The 25230-nt window shown below is 45.8% G+C and overlaps 1 protein-coding gene across 2 annotated transcripts in view; it reads left to right on the forward strand.

Moving 5' to 3' along the window:
• The first annotated feature begins 2266 nt into the window (after positions 1–2266).
• Positions 2267–25230, forward strand: part of PDPN (podoplanin) — a 29881-nt gene continuing 6917 nt past the window's right edge. The window contains exons 1-3 of one of the 2 annotated variants that reach the window (XM_059375891.1): positions 2267–2622; positions 22126–22280; positions 24014–24155. In XM_059375891.1, the coding sequence (XP_059231874.1) occupies positions 2556–2622; positions 22126–22280; positions 24014–24155 (364 nt within the window). In that variant the 5' untranslated portion in view covers positions 2267–2555. The remainder of the gene's footprint in view (positions 2623–22125; positions 22281–24013; positions 24156–25230) is intronic. The other variant, XM_059375890.1, reaches the window with a different exon arrangement.

Genomic DNA, 25230 nt, shown 5'->3' on the forward strand with positions numbered 1-25230 from the left:
TCATCTGGGCTGCTCTCAGGCTTCCAAATCTGACACGCTTTATCAAAGGCTCTTTAGCCTAACCTCGAGTCACTCAGAGGCATCCCGGCTCCGACCCCTATGCCGGAGACCGAGACCAGCATCACCCCTCTCTCCTCTGTTGTTTGCAGTACTGAGGAAGGTCCGTCCACTAGGTTCCTCCAGCCTCTCTCCCGTTACTCAAGCCAACAGCATCTGGACCATGTCCACAGACTCCTTTGGTCCTGTCCCTCCCCCCCTCCCCAGGATGGCCTCCAACACGGCGCAACTCCCTATGTCCTCCGCCTCCTTCATCCTCTACCAGAAGGTCCAGTAACAAACCTTGTAGAATTTAGACTCATTCCCCAAGCCCCAACCCCCCAGCCCCCGCAGGCAGGTGCCTGGTGGTGGAGGTGGGGAGAGGGGCATCTCCTTGAGTAATAACCTAGCCCCAAGTGCCCCTCCAGATTAGCTGATTTGAACCCATTCTCTCCCACCCAGGCTTCCTTCCATCCCTGTTTCCAAGTGAAGAGAGTATCTTTATCTTTCTTTTATTCCACCTTTTTTTTTTTAACTTTAGAATGGATTTGCAACGTTTCTCCATCGAACAGGCTGTATCATTCCATCTGTGAACAAACATTCCTGATAATGCAGTAATAAGCTTCTAAAAGATGGGGGAGGCAGCCCGATTATCTTCTGTTTTATCTCTACACTTTCGACCCCTTGACCCTGAGGGCCCTTTAGGTCAGATGTCAGCTCCTATCTTGTAGCTCCAAGATAAAACATTGTCTAGATTTTCAAAAATGCAGACTCTCCGCACCCAGACCCACAGGAGTGCACCTGCACTAACCACACCGTGGTGTTTCACAAGCGGTTCAAGAAGCAAGACCAGTGGATAGGGTTTATTAAATACCCCTGTGGACAAGTTCTCCTGTGATCCTGACTTAACACGTAAATTCCCAAAGGGCCTCATTTAAGGAGTTGGGGGTGGGGCCCAGAAATCTGAGCCTTTAAAGCAACCAAGCCCTAGTGATTTTTATGACACAATACATTTGGAATCAGGGTCTGGGATGAGGATCTGAAAATAACGAATTTTCATTCCAGCCAGGAGTTTGGGGCTTTACGTCTTCAGGTTCTTTCTGTGGAATGGAATTTGTGGCATCTGGGAAGGGGCAGAGACCACAACCCTATCGCCTCTTCTCAAAAAATTTTCTTTTTGGGACACCTGGGTGCCTCAGTCAGTTAAGCAGCTGCCTTTGGCTCTGGTTATGATCCCAGGGTCCTGGGGATCAAAGCCCCCAGCATGGCATCGGGCTCTGTGCTCAGCCAGGAGCCTGCTTCTTCCTCTGCCTCTCTCTCTGCTGCTCCCCCTGCTTATGCTCTCTTGTGCTCTGTCAAATAAATAAAACCTTTAAAAAATTTTTTTCTTTTTAGAAGAATTCCAACAGTTCAGAAGAAAAGATTTAAAAAAAAAAAAAAAAAACCCACAAGTTTATCTGTTGCTAACACCGGGTACCTGAGATCAGGGCAAGATCGCTTAAAGCAGTAAAGTGGGGGCCACATTCCAGAATTAAAAGGGATGGAAGCAAACACAGATCTGGTGATCAGGTGGGTCCTTGGCCATCCCTGGGCTGTGGCACCTCACTCACTGCCCATGGCTGTCCGTCTGCTCATCCATCTGTCCATCTGTCTGTTCGTCCATTCAGCACCGCAGCGTGGCATCCAAAGTGAGGAGAAGCCCATCTCCAACAACCTTTTTCTAAAACAGTCAGAGCTGGGGAGTCCGCCAAACTCCCCACCAGCTCTCGGGTGCAGCCCCCACCCCCACCCCCGAGCTACTCTACCAGCCCGATCCGCCCCTGGCCCACCCAGATGAGGACAGACACTTAAAAAAAAAATCAAATTCAATATTTACAGGAACAATCCCAGGCTCGGTTGTAAAATTACTGGCCACACAAGGAAGAGTTTACTTCTCCTAACAAACAAACAAAAAGCCTGTGACTACTCTTTAGAAAAAACAAAAAACAAAACAAAACAAAAAAACAAAACCCAAGAATAATAAAGTAAAATATTTTAAAAAAGTAAAATAAATTGCTCACTGAGGCTCCCCCTTCCCCTCCTGTTGGGGCTCAGGGCTCTTCCCAAGCCCCGGGGCAGCCCGGCAGCTGTGGCCCTGTAACTTTAAACCTGGCCTGAGGTCATCATTTTAGCGCTAGCCAAACAGAGGCAGAGGGCGGTCCTAGTGAGCCCCAGACGGAGACCACCTTAGGGCCAGCAGCTCCCCGCCCTCCTAGGGAGAGATAAATGCTGACTCCTCGCAAAGTTTCCAATTGCAAAGTTTGCTCCTCAGCCAGCCGCAGAGGGAGAAGGAAGCTTGGGGATCCCTCCTGCGCTGGGTTTTGCTTTTATTTTTTTAATTTTTTTAATTTTTTTTTGCTCCCCGCCTCCCGGCCCCTGTTCTCTGGCCCCACTGGGCCTCTGACTACAAAGCTTTTTCATCTAACCCCCAGCACAGAAACCAAGGGCTCTGCCCCATAGAGAGCAAGTCAACCGAGAAGATGTGGAAGGTGCCAGTTCTGCTCTTGGTTTTGGGAAGCTCGTGGCTCTGGGATCCAGCAGAAGGAGGTAAGACCCAGCAGAATGGCTCCCTGCCACCACTGCTGGCGGAGATGAGCGAGCTGAGACTTGCTGGAATGCCTGGGCCTGGTATTTGAGGTTGCCTGGGAGAGCTGAGGGGAGCTGGGAAGTGTGTGCGTGCCCGAGTCCAGGGGACCTGCAGGAGAGACAGTGGCGTGGCTGGTGCCTGGGGCCAAAGCAATGGCTGAGTGGGGGTGGGAGGAGGAGCCCACGCATCTCATCCACAGGCAGCAAGGGAGGGGAGCAGAGGGGACCTCCCTCTGGGGCAACCCCCCTCCAGCACCCCCCTGCTCAGCTCGTGAGACATAGGGTGGAAGGCTAGAGACCAGGAGCCTTCCCCTGGCTGGACCGGGCTTTCCTATGGGGCTGTGTTTTGGAGGAATGCAGAAAGGCCTCAGAAGAAGTTGGCCCCCTGTATGGAGGTGAGGGGCCTTCAGCGATCGTTTCCCTATGGGGGCCGCCAGGTCTTACACCCTGCGCACCAACACTGGAAACCCTCAGGGCCCCATCCATGGGATGGTCTGGAAGAGGCCTCCGTTATCTTCCCTGGAGAGAATAGTGTGCACAGAAGGACTGGAGTGGGGAGGGCTCCTGAGTATTGGGAAGCAGGGGAGGATGGTTGTGAACCTTGCCGTGTAAGTTGGTTTCGGGCCGTGTGTTGTGTTGAACTTGGCCAACATCAATGACTGAATGAGTGTTCGCGTCTACCTTAGACCGTTCCTGTATTAGATCTGATGGTGGGGGCTCCCCTGGCCCTTTCCCCTTCCTGACTCCTACCTCCCCTTCCCATCTTGCTTCCTTCTGTTGTCTGTCAGCATTTGATTTGATTTTTCTTGGGCTTTTATTTTGATCTGTTTCCCCAACAGAATATAAGCTCCCAAGAACGGAGCTCTGTCTTAGCCTTGATCCCCAGGGTCAGAACAGTATCGGGCACATAGTATTTGCTCACTAAATACGGTGGAAGGAACTGTAAGCTCACTAGTGATCTTGGGGGTTGGAGGCTGCTGAAAGGTAAACTTCTACATTTTCCAAATTGAGGATAGAGGTGGGTCAAGTACCAGGCAAATCCTTCTTGGAGGGAGTGATTGTGTCTACCCCCTTCTTGAGGGGTAGACAGTAATACCCAGCCCTGGGGAAATTACACAGGGCGTATGACTCTCTGCCGGGCTGTAGGCTTCTGAGGGACATGAGCAACTATCTTTATAGGGCCATGGGCTATTCGTGGCCATCCTATCTTTGGAACTTCTCTTTCCTTTGGAACACCCACAGCTCTGCACTTAACATTTCCCTTTTGTCGAGACAGTATGCAGATGATACCATTCTGTGCTCCCTGGGGCAAGGTGTGGGAGACCCCCAGACTGAGCCACATCCCAGGTCAGCTAAGGAGAGGGAGGCAGCATCCTCTGTTTCCTCCTAGGAAAGGGCTGACTGTAATTATCATTAAGCCAGTGTTTGAAAGTCAGAGGTCCTCTATCTGGAGTGGTTTGCAGGAGGGGGGAAACTGACCTTAGGCATCTATAAATCTGGCCTGGAAAAAAACCAACCAAACAACCAAACAAAACCATCAGCTGCTAGTCGGTGCTAGAAACTGGCTGTTAAAGACAGAGCCAGCCCCCCATCTCCCACCCCCACCTCCCCAGGCTGTGGGGGGTGCTGGCCGTGTGTGGATGCTGAGTTGCTGGGCTGGCAGCAAGCAGCTGAGGCCCAGGAGGGGTTTTGTCTGAGGATAATGACTGCAGTGCAGAGAATATGGATGAATAACTTCATTGAGCTGAGCTATTGTGGCTCCTGGGGCTGGGGGTAATTATGGTGATGAATTTTATTATCCTTCTCCCAGGATCCTACTCCCCCACTGGGTTTCCCTCATCTCGTGTATAATCTGGTTCGGTTTTGTAATCTGGTCCCATGTGTCTGTCTCTTTGGAACGGAGTGGATTCAAAGGAGCTCTGTTGTCCACACATCTGGCATTTTCCTCAATTGTCAGGACCCCGCCCCCGCTCTGAACTTCCATCCAAAACGCCGACATCGGGGCCTCTCTGTGAGTTGGTTTATTTTGTAAAATTCTGCAAGCAGCCGCTTGCTGCGAGCCCGCACGTGATTTTCCGGGATGAGTCCACCCAGGATTCATCATGCGGCGAACAAATTTCCCTGTGATTTCCCCGAAATTCTTGGCAGTCAGTTTCGGTGCTTCTGAGGTCTTCAGGAGTTGCTAAGGGTTTTTGTTGCTCTGAAGGCATCTACCAAGCCTTGAATAAACACCAGGTCCGTTCGAGTCTTTGGGAGGGAGGTCTATCCATTACATTGGTATATGAGATTCAAAATAGCATTTAACGGTGTAAAAGCACATTTTTAAGAAGTATCCAAGCGTGAGAAGGTGAAGTCCAGACATGGTGAGTAAGGCAGAATGCTGGCCGAGCCTTCTCTCTTTCTCTGGTCTCTGACGTGCGTGGTCCATGAGTCTGTCCAGACCAGAGAATTATAAGGACCCCAAACCTTGGCATGATGGAGTGTGGTCTGGCTGAGGAGGGAGGACCCCACCTTACTCCCATTTCCACCCCCACCATGTGCTAGGAAAGTCACCGTTCCCTCATTTAATCATCTCCTTCAATTATATATCATAATCTTCAGAATATGCCAGAACTAGGATTCAAAAATGAGTCTAACTCCAAACCCCAAGCTCTTTCCAATATAGGACAAAGCCGCATGAAAAACTAAAGGTTGCACTTGAAATTAAAGATTAATGTCACTTTAAGCTCCTTACACATGAAAACAAAAAAAAGTTGGGGTGCCTCAGTGGCTCGGTGGGTTGAGCATCTGTCTCCGGCGAGGGCTTGATCCTGGGGTCCTGGGTACAAGCCCCTGCGTTAGGCTCCCTACTCAGCAGGGAGCCTGCTTCTCCCTCTGCTCCCCGCTTGTACTCTTTCTTGCTATCTCGGTCTCTCTCTCAAATAAATGAATAAAGTTAAAAAAAAAAAAAAAAGAGGAAAAATGTTAAAAGTATTAAAAAAGTCCTTTATGTTAAATATCTGCCGTGTTATTCCTGTAAGAATGAAGATGTCATAGTGCATTAAAATAGGGTTCATTAATTCATTCCCCAAAAGGTAACCCAGCATCTCCTGAGCTCTTGGTACAGAGCCAGGGGCAGGATTTGAGCTGTGTGCTCTCTGGAGAGAGGCACGCCTAACTTTACAAAGCATTCCCTGAAGTCTTCGCCAGCAGAGCAACGGACCTGTGCTTTACATTCCGTTGGCTTATCTGAATATTTGTCATATTTCTGGCTCTAAGAACAGACACACCAGGCTACAATGTATGGAAGTGGTTCAGGGGAGGACGTAGAAAGACCGGAGGCTCAGATACCTAGCAGTGCCCTTCTGAGACTCATTGGAGCGATCTCAGGAAGATTCTGCAGGGCTCTCCAAGGAAGTCCCTCAAGGAAATTCCCAGTGGGGCTGATATGTTGGAAGAGAATCCAGTGATTGGGGGGATGGAGTGGAGAGCATTTCTATAGATAAGTCAACAGTTACGGAGATAAGTCTTAGGATTCCCGCAGGGGTGGGCAAGAGATAAAAGCAACTCTGGATAGAAATCTTGAATCCTTTCCTTGTCGATTTCATCAAACTTTTTGGGAAAGGAAAGAGATCAGGCATTTTCTCCGCAGGCTAAGAGATGGAGCCGGGTTAGGGAACAACGGGAGTTCTGCCAACTTCATCCGGGCGGAGAAAACAAGGTGGCTGCTTCTGTCCTTGCGGCACCCCAGGCCTCACCAACCACTGGCTCCCGGAGGGCTGGCCAGTCCCAGGCAAGCATTCCCTGGAACTTCAAAGATAGGGGTGAGCAGGCTCTCCCTTCATGTTGTCTGGCCAGGTGCTCTTGCTGTTTGAGGGGAATCTCGCTTAAGTCCAGAAGGAAACCTGCAGACCTAACCCCCTCATTCACTAGTTATCAGAGGACCTGCAAACTGACATTGTTTAGGGCAACCCTCAATTTCAGGCAGGGAGAAAGAAAAAACAAAAATCAGCAAGCATAGGAAGATGGGCTCTCCACCTGTATCCTGGCGGATAAGGCTACCAGTGGCCCCCCACGCCACAGTATCACTGTGGACGCAGTATCACTGCAGACATGGGGTCATAATTGACATTGTTAGTGTTTGAAACCTGCAGGGGGATGTCAGTTACACAGACTACAGATGGGAAGGGGGGAAAGAGGCCACAAGATAAGTAAACACATTATTGATGAGAATGCAGTATTTCCTGCAATTCATTACAATGTCTCCATCCAGGAGAATAAAACATGACTATAACTGACGGAAAAAGCTGTTATCTAATGAATAGTATCCTGCCTGAGGAAGAAAGGTGTCTGTTTGCATAGAATCCAGAAAGGGAGAGAAAAGGGATGAGGATTTGATGACGGTAAAGCTGCCCTGCCCAAGGAATTCATTTATTTAGCAAGTACATACTGAGTGACTGATTTGTGAGTCAGGCAAGGTACATGTTATCCAGGCTTACGGCTAGTATGCGAGATGTCCTGCAGGGTGGTTCTACGATGAATCAGGGAGCTCTGTTCCATCACAGTCTGGAAATGATTCCATCTAAGAGCCCCACCCTTTGCCTTGTATATACACCAGGTATTTCAATCTTTCGAAGGGCAGTGCCTTGCTTAGCAAATGCGCACAACATTGGAAACACATTTCCTGTTATAAATAAACTATTGGGTTTCCTGGCCTCTTGTAAGTTTGGCTAATGTGAAACAGCATCATGTGAGCTGGATCACCCGGTAATAAGATTAAATTTCTGAAACTATAAAGCCAAGGGAACTAGATTCTGCATGCGTGATGTTAACAGTAGTAACTATAATGGCTAACATCCACTGGCTTAGCACTTTTCCAGCACTTTCCAAGCCCAGGTTCATTTAATCTGTGCAACAGACCTACGAGGCAGGAACTATTTGTATTTTATAGATCAGTGTAGAGGCTCAGAGAAGTTCAGGAACTTAACAGGCAAACACAGGTAGTAAGCAGGAATGGTGTGACTGTTGAATCCAGGCAACTCAACCCCAAAGCCCATGCTCCTAACCACTCAGCACGACGACCTCCTGTGCCCTGGCCTCAAGGCTTCCAAGGACACCCAGAAAAGTCGGTCAATTGATTTCTTCAAGTACCTCTTACAGCAGCAATACCACGGTTGTTAGATGCGTACTTCAGACTGAAGCCTTGGCTGGCATTGGGGTACCGAACTGAAGCACATGGGCCTGCCCCCTTACGCATATACAGGGCATATACACGTTAGTAAGAACTTTAAGAGGTAGAGAAGCATTAAGTGGAATCACAGCTCACGGAGAGAGGCAAAACAGGTGTGTGTGGTGTACGTGTATAAAGAACATAGAGACAACATAAAATGGCATGTCCTGAGTGGCAAGGGCCATTTTTGCTGCCCAGAGTTTGGCAATGAGATTTTTAGGCCATTGTTGGCTGGAGAAGGTCTTGGGGAGCAGATGGGGCTTGATCTTGGCTGTGAAAAATGGTAGAATTGGTTGGACACGGTGGCAGGGAAGGGCAGTCCAGGCGGGAGAGATTGCTTGAACAAAGGCACAGAAGTTAGAACAATCTGGAGTTTGTATAAGAAGATTCATGCCGGCTCACTGGTGTTGGAGTGGGAGTAGTTGGGAAGCAGGATGAGTCCCTGCTAAGGGGGAGAGCTGAACCTTTTTCTGTAGGCAAGAGGCAATAATTGCACATGGGAGTAAGGGGGGCCATGAATGGCAGTTGTTGGGGGAAAAAATGATGACAAGAACCATACGGGATTGAATCTAGTTTAGGGGATCACTTGGGTGAGGGTGTGGGGGTCAGGAGATGAGCAACTACGTGTGGTGATCACATAATGGGGGATGAGATCAGATTTGGGGGAATCATAGCCAGCATGACTTAGAGCTTGGAATTTCCTGATTTCTTATTCTCTCATTTCTTGAGTCCCTACTATTCACCTCTTACAACATAACATTATTAATTTTTTTTATTAGTAGATAATTCACAGATCATAAAATTAGCTGTTCGAAATTGAATAGGCAGGGGCACCTGGCGGGCTCAGTCAGTGGAGCATGCGACTCTTGATCTTGGGGTTGTGAGTTCAAGCCCCACGTTGGGTGTAGAGAAGACTTAAAAATAAAATCTTAAATGGAGAAATAAATTGAATACCAAACCATTAGAAGTTGCTCCCCTTTGCCCTCTCCCCCATTTCTGGCAGCCACAGAGCTACTTTTTGTCTGTCTGGATTTGCCCATTCTAGACATTTCACGTGAATGGAATCTAACAATATATGGCCTTCTGTGCCTTGTTTCTTTCATCCGGCATGATTTCAAGGTTCATTGTTGGTGTAGTGTGTGTGTCAGAATTTTATTAAACTCCAATGGCTGAATAATACTCAATCTGTTATTTATCTGTTCATGACCGATTGATGGACATTTGGCTTGCTTCTGCTCTGGGGCTATATGAATAGTGTGGCTAGGAGCATTCATGTACAAATCTTTATGTGGATTGATGTTTTCCTCTCTCTCAGGTATATCCCTAGGAATATAATTGGCCAATCATATGGTAACTATGTGTAACTTTTTGAGGAACTGCCCAGCTGTTTTCCAAAGTAGCTACATTATTTTACATTCCTATCAATGATGCAGAAGGGTTCCAATTTATCCACATCCTTGCCAGCACTGGTTATTTTCATGTTGTTTTGTTTCTTTTCATTTTTTGATGGTAGCCATTTCCTAATGGGTGTGAAGGGGTATCTCATTGTGATTTTGATTAGTATTTCTCTAATGACTGACAATGCTCAGTATTCTTTTCATGTACTTGTTGGCCATTTACATATCTTCTTTTTAAAAAATATTTATTTTTAAGTACTCTCTACAGTGTGGGGCTTGAACTCACACCCCGGAGGTCAGGAGTCGCATGCTCCACCAACTGATCCAGCCAGGTGCACCCACATTTTCTTTCAAGCAATGTCTATTCAAACCTATTCCCCCTTTAAAATTGAGTCGTCTGTTTATTGTTGAAGTCTTTATATATTCTGGATACCAGACCCTTATCAGACACAGGAATTGCAAATATTCTTCCCATTAAATTTCTTGATGGTGTCCACTGAAGCAAAAATTTTAAAATTTTTGAAGTCCCATTTATCTGGTTTTTTTTCTCTTTTATTGCCTGTATGGTTTGTATCATATCTAAGAACCCATTGCCTCATCTAAGGTCACAAAGGTTTACTCTTAGTTTACTTCCAAAAGTTGTGTAGTTTTAGATCTTACATTTAGTTCTTTGACTCATTTGGAGTTCCTTCGTACATGTGATATGAAGTCGAGGGCCCACTCTTTTCTTTTGCATGGGGCTGTCCGGGTGTCCCAGAACCATTAGTTGAAAAGGTAGTTCTTTCCCAGCAAGTTATCCTGGCACCTTTGTCAAAAATCAACTGCCCATAAACGGAAGGGCTTATTTCTGGACCCTCAATTCTATTCCGTTTTTCTAAACATCTATCCCTATGCCAATGCTACACAGTCTTGACTATTTGTAGTAAGTTTCAAAGTTGGGAAGTGCGAGTCCTCCTACTTTGTTTTTTTTCAAGATTGCTGCACACTTGATCTTAGCCAAAAGGTCGAGAAGGGATTCGAGATTGCTTCAATTAATCACTGATACTCAAAGAGATATTTGCGTATCTCTTGCCCATTAGAGAAGAGGGCAGTACCCATGTCTTACTCTGCACTTGAAAGGACACATGATTGGTACATAGTAAACATTCATCAGGAGGAAGAGGGAGGGAACCACAAAGATCACAGTCTTTGGGCAGAAACAACAGAGGCAGGTGGTAGAAATATAAAAATCAGGTTGGAGGGATGATAGGTTTGGAACCAGTGTTAGAAGGAGGAGTTCAAGTTCAGGCACTCCGTTTTAGGTGCAGGGACTTGGAGGTAATAGTAGGACATACAATTTGATGTATTTGATGGGTACCTGGAAAGATAATCAAAAGGACATCAGAGGTACACCTAGAGACACCGTTTGCTGCCTGAACTCCTTCCCATTTATCGGATCAAGGGGAAAAACATGGCAAGGAGGGTCAGAAGAGATTCACCCCAGCTAAGAAAGATTGTTTTTAAAAATCTACCGAAGCACACTTCAGACTCCCCAGCCAGGCCCAGGATCAAGGCCAAGGGCAGCTAATGGAAACACGGCCACATTCTGCACATTCCTGTAAGGCCTCGTCCTCCTCCGTGCACAGCTGGGCTGTCTGTGAGCTACATGGGTGGATGGTGAGGTCAGAGCCAAAGGGGCTTCTCTTTTCACTCTTGCAACATCAGGGCCTGCTCAGCTGACAGCGCCGAGTGAATCAGAAGCTCGGTTTCCGAGCAGATGGCGAGCGATTTCCCAAACACTCTGCCACCCCGTTGAGATGCTCTGCTCCGGGGCAGGACTTCTAAAACAGGTTTTAGTCCTTTGGTTTTTTCATGTACAAAACCGTCCTCTCTGTGAGGTGGCCTTTCCAAAGGGCCGCTGGACGCAGTAAGTTCCAGAAAAGTTGTTAGCGAGGTGTTGACTGCAGTTTACAAAGCTGAACTTATTTCCTCTTTTCCTGAGAACATTTCTGCTCTTGGTCAACAGAAAAAAACCTCTCCCCAGGTTGAGTAATCTTGGTAGAGGTTGTAATCAGCAGCCTTGAGTTTTAACACTTGAGGAGTTCTGAGCCCCAAGATTGTGGTTGCGGGGAGGGTTGGGAGGGGGAGCGGGGAAGCTGATCTGTGAATGCTGAGAAGTGTGACTGTCCATGCGTTCATTCATTCCACTCTCGGAGGCCATGCCAGAGGCTGGGCCGCAAACCTATAGCAGAATGGGATGCTGCTCCCAGGAAGCTTATGGACGCTAGCAGAGCAAAAGAAGTCAGTGTTGGTGCTATCAAGCCTCGCTCAAGTTTAGGGGGATTGCTTTCTCTTGGCATCCTGGGAAGGCACGGAGGGAAGAATGTCTCACCTGGGTCAGGTAGATGAGTAGGTAGGGTTTAGATGGGCAGTGGAGTTGGAAGGATGAAACTGCGGGTGACCTTGGCATCCAGAAGCCCACAGAGCAGCTTTGGTACCATCCCAGCCCTGGCCACGTGGCATAGAGAGCCTATGAGGGGAGCTGCAGAAAAGCGACCGGCATAAATACAGCCTGCGTGACACAGTGGTTCGAGCGGGGTTAGGCGTCTAAGAGGCCCGATGTCTAATCCCTGCATCACCACTTTCTGGCTGTGTGGACGGTTTACTCTCAGCCTCGTGGTCCTTGGTTTCAATATGAGAATGACTTGAGCATGTAAGGCTTTTGTAAAGAGTGCTTGGCACCATGTTTTGGACGTTCTCCAATAAATTCAAAATAACAACCATTTTTACAATATACGCCTCCTTAGAAATGCAAACTGGTATAGCCACTCTGGAAAACAATGTGGATGTTCCTCAAAAAATTAAAAATAGAACAACATGGGCAACTGGGTGGCTCAGTTGGTTAAGCGTCCAACTCTTGATGACAGCTCAGGTCATGATCTCAGGGTCCTGAGATCGAGCCCCAGGTGGGGCTCTCTGCTAGGCATGGAGCCTGCTTGGGACTCTCTCTCTCTCTCCCTCTACCTTTGCCCCTTCCCCTCCTCCCTGCTTCCACTCTTGCTCTCTAAAAAAAGGAAGGAAGGAAGGAAGGAAGGAAGGAAGGAAGGAAGGAAGGAAGAAAGAAAGGAAGAAAGAAAATAATAAGAACTACCACATGATCCAGTAATTCCACTGCTGGGTGTTTATCCAAAGAAAATGAAAATACTAACTTGAAAAGATACATACATCCCTGTGTTTATTGCAACATTATTTACAATAGCCAAGATACAGATGCAACTCAAATGTCCATCCACAGATGAATGGATAGAGAAGAATGGTAGATATAGACAATGGACTATTACTCAGCCCTGAAAAAGAATGAGATCTTGCCACTTGCAACGACATGGTTGGAGCTAGAGAGTCTAATGCTAAGTAAAATAAGTCAGAGAAAGACAAATACTATATGATTTCACTCCTCTGTGGAGCTGAAGAAACAAAACAAAGGAAAAAAGAGAGAAACCAAAAAATAGACTCCTAACTATAGAGAACTGGTGGTTACCAGAGGGGTGGTGGGTGTGGGGGGTTGGGGGAAGTAGGTGAAGGGGACTAAGGGTGTCCTTATTGTGACGAGCACTGACGAATGTGTAGAATTATAAGCCGCTATATTGTGCACCTAAAACTAATGTAACACTGTTATAATTATAGTGGACTTGAAAAAAATTAAATAATAAGATAAAATACAATACCTCCTTGTTGGGTGGTCATGGAAAATAACCTTGAAGATTTGTGAAAGGCACACAGCAGGCCTCAGTTGACAGGTGGCTGGGAAGCCTGGTGTCCTGTCGAGAGGACTCCATGTCCTTCTCCCTCCACCTGCTGGTGGCCTGTTGGGAGGTCTTGCTAGGGACCTGAAAGCTGAGTCCCCAGCCACATGGCCCTTCTCCTTTCTTTACTGCTCATGTTCAGTGACAGAGACCTTCAGAATGCTGTGTCTTTGGGGCATGGCATCTAATCCCCCCTCTTTGAAGTCCGGGAACACGGCTCCAAATCTTTTTTTTTTTTAAGATTTTATTTATTCATTTGACAGACAGAGATCACAAGTAGGCAGAGAAGCAGGCAGAGAGAGAGAGGGGAGGGGGAAGCAGGCTCCCTGCTGAGCAGAGACCCTGGGATCATGACCTGAGCTGAAGGCAGAGGCTTTAACCCCCTGAGCCACCCAGGCGCCCCTTCATGGCTCCACATCTTAATCTGCAGCATTTCTCCTGATTTTCTCCCGAGGAACAGGTAACACTTGTCTGATCTCAGCCTTGACATGTCTCTCTTGAGTTTCATGGAAGAGGCACACGTCCCCAGTGCTGACAGTGGGTGATCGCAGCTCAGTATCAGCCTGAGCCTGCAGGGGACACGCGAGTGGACAGGCTGCTGATCACTACACCTTGAACAGCAACACCACGGAGCTTATCCACAGAGGGGATTGTCCTATTATCAGCCAAGTTCAGGGGAAGCTATTTAATAACCCTTGAGTGCAGCCCAGTGGACAGCAAGCAGCAAGAATATTGCAACATAAGAGATAATTCAAAAGAAGTGTCAGTGTGTTCATTCAGTCGTTCAACAAACATCTGCTAACTACTTACCATGGTGCCAAGCACTGGGAATATGGGGCGGTTGTGGGCTTTAGGGTAACACTGTGTGTCCTGGAGGAAAATTATGGATACTGTAGGATACTGAGTGGCCGGGCCGAGCCCTCAAGAAGCCGCCTCGATTTTCCATGGCCACACTTTTGATCCGGTAAGCAATTTACCAAGAGCCACAGGAAGGGTGGGTGTCAAGGGGAACTCACTGGCCACATCAGTGATCATACTGGCCGCAGCCCAGTGTCTGCCAGGAGTTGAAGGCCAGCACACAGCTTTGGGTCAGCAAGTGGTTTTCAGAATTCCAAGGAAAGACTTCCTCACAAGGTCAGAGGACGGGCCAGCCTGTAGGCAAGAGGATTGATTCAAAAGATGTGGTAAATAAAAGCAAAGGTCCTAACACCTTTCTTCTGGTTGCAGAAGCCTACTTGCTGGTAACTAAGGGAGCAGCATCAAACAGCTAAATTTGGGCCATTTGAATTGAGATGAAGGACCCTATGAAGATCTTAGCATCAACGTGGGTGGTCTGCGGGGTGCTAGGAAATGTTGGAGCTGGCACCTTCCCACTGCTCTAGGTGTGTTTGTTTTCAGCCTTCTGAGAGCAGGGTTGAGACATGATGGAAGGGTGATAAGCACAAGCCTGTGTCGGGGCAAAGGCATAAAAGCAGACACTTTTGCTTGTGTTTTCCAAACAGATGTTTTGACCTCTCTCCAAAAGCATTGCTTCATCCCAAATGTAACTGGGAGGCCAAGGGGGTGGAAATGCTAGGATCAATTATTTAAAATTATTTATTAATTATCCTACAGTTACTCCTACAGGGGAAAACCAGAACTTCCTAGGATGTCGTAAGAAAAAAAAAAAAAAAAAAAAGAGCATTCTCTTTCTCAACGGTCCCAAAACCCATTCCACGGCCATGTAGTTATCCGTCTTCAAAGCTTATCTGGGCAGTGAGATGCCGGAGCGCTGAAGATGCTGGAAAACCTCAGGCAACACGAAAGATTGCCTCAATCAGTTGGCTGATGCCGCAGGTTTTCTTTGAAAATCCCGAGGATAACTCAGCTTGTGACTTCTTTATTTTTAAAATCAACTTTCTTCTTTTTTTAAAAAATATTTTATTTGTTTATTTGACAGAGAGAGAGAGAGAGAGAGATCACAAGTAGACAGAGAGAGAGGGGGCAGCAGGCTCCCCACTGAGCAGAGAGCCCAATGTGGGGCTCGATCCCAGGACCCCAAGATCATGACCCAAGCCAAAGGCAGAGGCTTAACCCACTGAGCCACCCAGGCACCCCTAAAATCAACTTTCGTAAGACAAAATCAGAGAGGCATGCAAAGCACAAGAGACTCTTAACTATATAGGAAACAGAGTGAGGGTTGCTGGAGGGGAAGGCGTTGGAGGGAGGGGGTGACTGGGGGGGAGGGGCTGTAAGGAGGGCCTGTGATGAAATGAGTTCTGGGTGTTACAGGGAACTGATGAATCACTAAACTCTGCCCCTGAAATTAATCATACACTCTATGTTAATTAATTGATTTTAAATTTAAAAATGTTGAAGTATACCTTTAAAAAGGTATAAAAAAAAGTATGGTTAAAAGTATATTATCTGAAAAAAAAGTATATTATCTGAAAAGCTACAGTTAATTTTAGAACTAAACATCGAAAGGTAAAACATAAAAATAAAATCAACTTTTCTGTTTTAAGATAAAATGCTTATTTTATGGAAGCTTCTCCTGCTGTCTGATTTTTGAGGCTTCGAGTCAGCAGAAAGAGGACAGCAGGGAGCTTCTCCCTCACGTGGACATGGAAACAGCAGAGGCTCTTCAACTTAGGGAGGGGACTTTCGTGGCTCTCTTCATAAAACAAGGGGGAAGTCCAGGAAAGGACCCCGTGTCATAGTCCCAGTACATCCCTTCGTACCCTGAATGTTGTATCTCCGCGAAGCTGTAACAGGTTGGAAAATGAATTTTCAGGTCCAAGGTTTGGTATTTCTTTTCCTTTTTCTTTTTTTTCTTTTTTTTAAGATTTTATTTATTTATTTGACAGGGAGAGAGAGCTCAAGCGGGGGAGAGGCAGGGAGAAGGAGAGGGAGAAACAGGCTTCCTGCTGAGCAGGGAGCCTGATGCAGGACTCCATTCCCAGGACCCTGGGATCATGACTTGAGCCAAAGGCAGGCGCTTGGCCTTCTGAGCCACCCAGGTGCCCCTGGTATTTATTTCTGATGGTTGGTGGGTGATGAATTCAGACATATTCTGATCAATACTTGCCTGTTTATTTGTTTGTTTGTTTTCCCCTTGCCACCTCACTGTCCTGGTGCAAGCGTCAGCTCCTCCTGCCAGGACAGCAGGGTAGCCTGGGTGGTCCCCCTGCTTCTGTCTAATCCCAGCGCCCTCCCCGATATACACACCCGATTCACATGGCACTCCGAGGTGACGTCATCTCCTAGCTCCCCTTCACATACTCCCAGTTGAAAGGAGAACCCCACCCAGCGGGCCCTCCACACCTCCTCCAACTCATTTCTTCCATCCAGCCCCACCCCCCACTCTCTGTTTCTTTCTTTTATTTTTTTAAGATTTTATTTATTTATTTGACAGAGAGATCACAAGTAGGCAGAAAGGCAGGCGGGGGTAGGGGGGAAGCAAGCTCTCTGCCAAGCAGAGAGCCCGATGTGGGGCTCAATCCCAAGACTCTGAGATCATGACCTGAGCCGAAGGCAGAGGCTTTACTCACTGAGCCACCCAAGTGCCCCCACCACTCTCTGTTTCTTGAATGTACACTGCCCCAAGCTCATTCTGGGCTTCCGGGTTCGTTAGGTCATTTCTTCCCATCTGGCGTTCATTGCTCATTCATCAGCTACTTAGTGTATCCTATGGGCCAAGTATTTTAAGGAGAAGCCAAGTAGGGAAGATACAGCACAATGAGTGGTTGAGGGGGCACCTGGGTTGCTCAATGGGTTAAAGCCTTTGCCTTCGGCTCAGGTCATGATCCCAGGGTCCTGGGATTAAGACCTGCATTGGGCTCTCTGCTCAGCAGGGAGCCTGCTTCCTCCTTTCTGTCTGCTTGTGATCTCTGTCTGTCAAATAAATAAATAAAATCTTTAAAAAAAAAAAATGAGTGGTTGAATATTCTGCCACGTGTTTGAGGGTGTGTAGGGGAGGTACTGATTTCAGTTATGGGGGGGGAGGCCACTGTAAGAACGTGCCCTTTGAGGACAGATCTAAGGGGGTAAAAGAGTGCTATCTTGAGATTTTCCTTGTTTGCTTATTGTGAGAAACACCCCCCACCCCCAACAACAGTACCTAAAATCACAAGACATCTCACCTCTGTCTCTAGTGCCCAGAATGGGGCCCAGCACTTAGGTGAACAGGGACTATTTGGGGATATAGAGGTGAGCCTTGGGAAGGTTCTAGTCTTGATCGTTGCTGCTGCTTTCATTTGCAGAGCCAAGGAGAGCTGCTGCTGAAAGAGAAGGAAGCATGCTCTTAGAAAGCAGGTCACACCTGCCTTCTATAATCTACCACGTTGGAAAGCTTAGTCCCTAGAAGGGGCTCGCTTAAGGAGCCTGAGATTCTGGTTCCTAAATAATTGGACTGGAAGATTCTAACCAGGGATTTCATAAAGGAGGACACGTGATGCAAGAAGAAGCAGTTGCTTCTGACAACCAGGATTATAATTTATGAAAGGGTGAGGTGGTGAAGCGGAAGGATGTCAGAACCCAGGAAGGGGCCAGCAGGTATTCTGGCTCATGGGGACACAAAGATGTCTTTTGTGTGTTGGTGAGTACACGGATGAGCCATTAAAACATTTGGCTTTGTGTCCACTCACTGACCAGGTGAACTAGGCAAATCATTAAGTTTCCAATGTTAGACAGCTATTCTGACACTTGATAAAACAGTTGGAAGATTTTATTTAAGACTACTGCAATAGGGGAGAGAGATGGTTCAAAATACAGCAACGATAGCTGGGGAATTATAACCAAGGAACAGAGTATGGGGGAGGGGAGATGGAAAAGTACAGAGAGAACACATCAAGGGTAGCAAGGGTTCTTGCTAAAGGCGAGCCTTCCACTTGGACATCAAAGGTGTGGAATGGGGAACTTGGTCAGGTGGAAGCACTCTCTCTCAGCTGACTTAGCAGGGTTCTTGCTGAAACTAGACTCTTGTAAGGATGGACAAAGAAACCCAACTAGAATTTGGTCAAGGAGAGATCTTTGTCGGCCTCACTTTCCAAATCTGATAAAGGGGACATTGATGCCAATGCAACTCACCCATGTGGCCATTTTGAAATGAAGTCAGTCAAAGGGTAATAAACAAATAAACCCTATGCGGTCCCCATGAGGGGGGTTGTTATAAAGCTGGGCCTCCCATGTGAAGTAGAACCTACAACTTGGGAAGACCTCAGTGCACTTCTGTTCAAGTGGCCTACCTACTCTTCCTGCTCACTCTCTCTACACACCTACACCCATGCTGCTGAATTCACGCGGCGGCGGTTAGTGGAGTTGAGGAGGAAGGGGGACCAGATGGTGAGGGGAGCATAGAGTTAGAAATCAGTTCTGGAAAGGTATGGAAGAGGTATGGAAGTGAGGGCAGAAGGTAGTGCGTGGGCCATTTGAGCTGGTCCTCGAGCTGAAGGTTTACTCCCATGGCCACGGCATGGTATTTGAAAGAAGACATTTGTCTCAATGAGAGCTAGTTCTGAAGCAGTGGGGGAGAGAGGGTTTATTGGGAATTAACCGCTCAGTCTTTTGGGGGGAATCAACATATACCCCCATTTTACATCATACTTCAAAAGAAACACAAGACAAGGAGAAATATTCAGTGTGAGAACAAAACCATAGGGACAATCTAGTGAGTATTCACAGAGGCTTGAGTTAGGGTTTGTAAGTTTCACATCCAAGGGGAAAACAAGCTTAATGTTTGATTGGCGATGGAGCTCAGGACTTATGAGAGATGTAAATGCCAGCTCATCCAAAAAAAAAAAAAGGGTTTGTTGCAGCTCTTACAAAGAATATTTCCTAAGGTATAAACATACGAAACTGTAAAAGAGATGAATGCCATCAGAGAAAAATGGTCACAGAAGAAGACCTTTCTAATGGCCAAAAAATTAATGGAACAAAACACCACCATTAACCAGGAATGTAAATAAAACCAGAAGATTGCAAACACTTATTTAAAACATTTTTACCAGGCTGCCTGGGTGGGTCAGTGGGTTAAAGCCTCTGCCTTCAGCTCAGGTCATGATCTCAGGGTCCTGGGATCGAGCCCGGCATCAGGCTCTCTGCTCAGCAGGGAGCCTGCTTCCTCCTCTCTCTCTCTCTCTCTGCCTGCCTCTCTGCCTACTTGTGATCTCCGTCTGTTAAATAAATAAATAAAATCTTAAAAAAAATTTTTTTTCCTTGAGACCTTGGGACTATTACTATTCTAGTAACAGTTCTAAACTCTAAAATATTTTAAAAGGAAAGGATCCCATAAAAATAGGTAAACTGGAATAATTTCTTTAGAGAGATCAGGCTTCAATGCAAAGAGGAAAGTGGTTCCCAATTAGCACTTTCAGACGATAAACATCTCTTCAGTTCTTGCATTTAAGCTTGAGAAGCTGAAGGTAAAATTGATTTGTCCCATCTTTTCACGGTTAACGAAGAGGTTGGCCCAGCTTTCGAAAGAATAACACCTACACACAAATTACAAAGCAGATGGATGGATTGACACCTTATTTGGAAACTTCCATTGGTTCTAACCCGCAGGCTGGGTGAGGCTGGGTGAGACAGGAAAGGTGTTCACGTGAGCCTGAGGGCACTGGGTCCAGAAGGGACACTGTTATTGTAGGTTCGTCACTGTGCTTATGTAAACAGCTGCGTGTGTGCCCTGTGCACATGCACGTGTCTTCAGAGGGAAAGAGAATCCGAGGATGGAGGCATCAATGCACAATTTGAATTTCACCGGCCAAGGGAACAAGGCGTCCATCGGTGGCTGGAAACTCGGGCAGCTGAGCTCGTAGGAGCTCTTCACCCGGGAAAGCCTTCAACCAAAAAAATAAGACAGACAATTGAAGATCTCTTGTTAGAGATCAACTTTCCCATGGAGCAAAAGAATGCCAGGGCAGTGTGACAAAAGCTATGCATCTTAATCATGACTGCCATTCTTCCTTAAAACACCCTTTGTCTACTCACGGTGAGGTTAGTCCTTGGCTCAGGGGGCCAAGTAAAGGAAGGAATTTTTATCAAATTACGTTTTCGGTGAGCTGAATGCTGTATGAAATAATTCAAACCAGCTTTACTCAGCACTTGATTTCTTTTTTTTTTTAAGCAAGGAAGTTTTGTTTCGTTTTGTAAAGTTGGAGAAAGCCATGTAATACATGGTTTTGCTGAGCAGCCTCCAGAAAACGTTGCTAAAATTGATGATTTACTAACGGTTCAAACCAGGAGGGGAAGAAAAGAAAAACGGGATGTGGGTTGTGTGTGTGTGTGTGTGTGTGTGTGTTTAATAAGGACTACTTCCCTGGCAAAGGAATATTTCCCCCTTGAGCTCAGTAAATACATTCAACATTTGCCTAACATCGCAGTCATAAATCCTGATGCGAGCTCCTCGCTACCCACCCCCACCCCAGCGAGCCACTAGGAGGGGAGGCAACACTTTGCATGCACTGAAGTATTCAGTTATTCCTAACTGGTGAAAGCCACTTTCCCCCAGATGAAAAAAGAAATGCATTTGCTTAGGGAGCTCATCCAAAGCTGTTGATCGATATCACTGGATCAGGGCTTCAGAGGCGAAGAGAAGGCTCCCAGAACCAGTGAATTTACTCTTAAGGCTTTCTCTCTCTATGCATCAGTAGAGAAGTTGTGATCAAATATTTATTAGCTGTGCCTTTGGCTGGGCTTTCTAAGCACAGGGAGAAATAAGGTATCGGAAGGCGAGGACGGGATTGCTGACTTGAACACTGCCCGGACACAAACATCTACTTTTCAATTACACAACGAGGTCTCCAAGCATGCCCCCACCTCCCCCAGTCTCGCCCCTGGGACGTGTATGCTTGCTTAGTTTGCAAGTGTATTTAGTCATGGAATTTCCAGAGGATGGGGAGGGGGGCCCATGACCAATGACTCAGATTTTGAATTCGTGAAAAAGGTTATTTGATGAGCTGAGAAGATGTCCCTGCTTGGTCGTGATTCATTTGGATCATTGCGACAGAGGTGAAAGGAAAGGCCACTGCTGCTCTCTGTCCTGCTCCCCTCACTCCTCCTTCATGTGGAATTCAACCTGCCACTTCCACTCCAGCCATCCCCTGATCCTCTGGAAACCTTTCTCATGGGTACAACAGGGTCATTCATTCAGTGTTAATGCAGAAAAGCCCAGGCAAGGGACACTGAGTTCCCTTATTAGCATAGCTCTCCCCTAGTAAGACTTCTGTTGGATATCTCAGCACCGTTATGTACTTTACTGACTTTCCCCCATAGATAGTAACCTCAACTATAAAATCAGAGGTTGACCATACCTGTGATGTCTATGGTCAGAGCCAATGGTTCTCATCATTCAAGAAAACATCAGGCTCAAAATTAAATGGAAAGCAAGCTTGACTTTTAAGAGATTGGGATCTGCTTTTGGACATTCCGATTTGGTATGTTTAAGATGGAGCCAGCAAATTGGAATTTTTAGAAATCTTTCCAGGGACTCTAATTTAGAATGTTTCCAGGTCTAAATGATACATTATTTTAAGATTTTATTTATTTATTTTTGTGAGAGAGAAAGAGAGAGAGCACGAGTGGGACAGGGGGCTGGGGAGGGGCAGAGGGAGAAGCAGACTCCCTGCTGAGCAGGGAGTCCCATGTGGGAGTTGATCCCAGAACCCTGGGATCATGACCTGAGCGGAAGGCAGATGCTTAACCAACTGAGCCACCTAGGCATCCTTCAATGATGTTCTGTTAACCTGAATGCACTATTGTATGAACTTGTGCAAAATGGCATTAGGAGAAATCTGGTTCCTTACCGAAAAGGCGAAGCATACATCCCTTTGTCACCCTGCCATGGCAGAGGCGGGAGATGGGGGAAACTTCATTGTTTTGCATTTTTATCCCTCTTTGCTTTGCTATGGAGACCACCAGGCCATTTTATGCGATGGAGGTACAGCAAGGAGAATGGTTTGTGGTAAGCTGCAAAGGTGACCCCCCAAAAAAAAATTCCTAAAAGAAATGGTAAAGAAAATAATCTAATTGTAGCTGGCCAGTTAGGTCTGGCCACACTATTTCTACCTTAAGCCCTGACCTAGTCTTTCTTTTTCAGCCAGCACAGACCGGCCAGAAGATGACATAACAGTCCGGCCAGAAGATGACATGACACCAGCTGTAGAAAACAGCATGGTGACCCAAGGTGTCGAAGATAACGTGATGACCACAGGCACCAGCGAGGACCCCTATGAGTCTGGCTTAACAGCTCTGGTGAGTGTTCCAAGAAGAGTGGAATTTGCTCCGTAGGCATGTGATCATATGCAAGGATTTTTATGACTGTCTTATTTCACTTAGCATAATATCCTTACGGTTGTAACACTTGTGACAATGTCCTTCCTTTTCAAGGCTGGTAATTCCATGGTATGTCCCAAGCACATGTTGTGAATCCGTTCATTGGTCATTAGATGTTCGGGTTTCTTCCAACTCTTGACTCTTGTGAATAGGGCTACTGTAAAAATGGGTGTGCAAATACCTCTCCCAGACCTTGCTTTGAGTCAGGTGTATACCCAGAACGGGGATGGATGTGTCCTATGGTAATTTTATTTTTAATCATTTTGAGGAACCTCCATCTTGTTTTCCATAGTGGTTGCACCATTTTATAATCACAGAGTGCACAATGCTTTCGGTTTCTCTACCTTCTTGCCACTATGTTATTTTCTGTTCTTTTGAGAGTAGCCATCCTAACGGGTATGAGGTGGTAATCTCATTGTGGTTTTAATGTGTATTTCTCTGATGACTAGGGGGTACTGAGCATCTTTCATATGCTTATTGACTGGATATCATCTTTGGGGAAAGGTCTAGGCCAGTCCTTTTGCTCATTTTTGGTTTTTTGTTTGTTTCATTTTTGGTTTTGATTTTTTTGAGAGAGAGCAAGCGAGTGAGCGTGCACGTGTACAAGCTGGGGGGAGGGGCAGAGGGAGAGGGAGAGAATCTCAAGCAGGCTCCACTCTTAGCATGCAGCCCAATGCAGGGCTTGATCTCATGACCCTGAGATCATGACCTGAGCCAAAACCAAGAGTTGGACCAACTTAACCAACTGAGCCACCCAGATGTCTCCTTTTTGCCCATTTTTGAATCAGGCTATCCGATTCTTTGTTGTTAAGTTGTAGGCATTGTTCATATCCTTGTAAGTTGTGGGAGTTGTTCATAACCTTATCAGGTATATGATAGGCAGATATTATCTCCCATTCCATAGGTTGCTTTTTGACTCCGTTGATTGTGTCCTGTGAGGCACAAAGTTTTTAAATTTAAGTGGTCTCATTCATCTAATTTTGGGTTTGTTGCCTGTGCTCACTGACATATTTGTTGAATGCTACATCGGCATGAACTTTGGAGTCAACAGAATCACTTCCAAGTCTTCTTGCTTGTTGGCTGTGTGATTTGGGGCATGTTGTCTAATCTCTCTAGGTCTCATTCAGACTATAGAACTATTAATAGGATTAATAGGAACTATTACAGGATTGTTTATAGACTAAATGAGAAGGTCTTTAAAGGGCCTAGCTACAGTAAGCTCTCCATAAATGCAAGTTATTGCACTAATTGGAGGAGGGAAGGCACTGAAAGATGATACAACATAATATGTACCAAATAAATCTTACAGGGAAAAAAATGTCATTCACTTTCAAGGGAGAGAAAGAATTAAAGCCCAGTGAATTGGTATTTTTTGAAGAATTAAAACCCTAGGAAGTCAACTTTTTAGATTAGATTAGATTAGTCAATTTAGTCATGCTAAATATTTAGTATTTATTTCTGGAGTACATTTGGTTTCATTCCTGTCCCCAGTCTCTCACTTCTGTTTGTTTGTTTTCTTGTTTCCACTTTAAATTTATGTCCTCATATATTTTATATATTCATGCCACTTTAAATCTTCTATTATAAGGTTGAGTATATATTTGAAAACATTAGATCTTATTTCTTTTTTGCCTCATTTCCTTCTCTAATAGGTGCCAACAAATCCAACAAATACAGAGAGCGTAACAGATGTACGCATAGAGGATGGGCCAACTCAAGAAAGCACAGTTCATGCCAAAGAAGAAAGCCAGAGCACCACAACTGTATTGAATGTAGTGACTAGTCATTCCATAGGTAAGAAACTCCATAGGTCAACTCTATAGGTTGATCTTCTTTTCTATAATCAGTACATACAAATATCCACGAACAAAGCTAGTGATTAGTAGTATTGGAATGCCAAGAGCGAGCTCTGAACCAAGGCTTATGTGCTCGGTTCAGATTCAATGTATAGGGTTGCTAAATTGAATTTGGTTGATTGAGTTGCTGAACAAAGCTCTCCCCTTTCAATGACAGCTAGTGATCATGTCCCCACAGGGAGAAGTTAGCTACTGGCGTCATGTTGGGGATAGTAAGTTGATACAATATTACACTAAGAACTTGGTGTTGATACTCAAGAGCAGGAACCTTGACCAACCTACATAAGTTGTAATAGATTCTATACTAATATTTACCATCTCACCCTGAGTTCATGTCTGCACACACACTAAAAGAATCTATTCTTGGGGGCTTCACTTTGATTCATAGTTGGCACCTCCAGCTGTGTCAAAGACCACTGTCTTGGGTATTTGTCATTATTTGAGGTGTAGACCATCACCGAGAATGAGGAAAAATCATTGCCATTACAACTTAGCAATGGAAAGAAAGAGAGCCTTCTTTTCTAGAGCTTTCTTATGAGAAATGTGGCTATTTGGGATTTTTATTTTAAATTTTTTTAATTAAAATTTAAAATTGCCTTATTTTGTAATAAATAGTGTGGGAGAGGGAGAGGGAAAAAACTAATCCTTCTATAATTGCAATGAGTGCTTGTTAATGAGCAATTTTTAAGATTTTATTTATTTACCTGAGAGAGAGAGTGATAGCCTGGAAGGGTGGAGGGAGGGGGAAAAGCAGTGGGGAGCCCGATATGGGTCTCAACCCCAGGATCCCAAGATCATGACCTGAGCTGAAGGCAGACACTTAACCAACTGAGCCACCCAGGCGCCCCGTTAATGAAAAATTTTATATAGATTATTTTATATAGATGGGTATTTCTTTCTTTCTTTCTTCCTTTCTTTCTTTTTTAAGATTTTATTTATTTATTTGACACAGAGAGAGAGACAGTAAGAGAGGGGGACACAAGCAGGGGTAGTGGAGAGGGAGAAGCAGGCTT

The sequence above is a fragment of the Mustela nigripes genome, chromosome 14 (genome assembly GCF_022355385.1).
Source record: "Mustela nigripes isolate SB6536 chromosome 14, MUSNIG.SB6536, whole genome shotgun sequence".
Lineage (NCBI taxonomy): Eukaryota > Metazoa > Chordata > Mammalia > Carnivora > Mustelidae > Mustela > Mustela nigripes.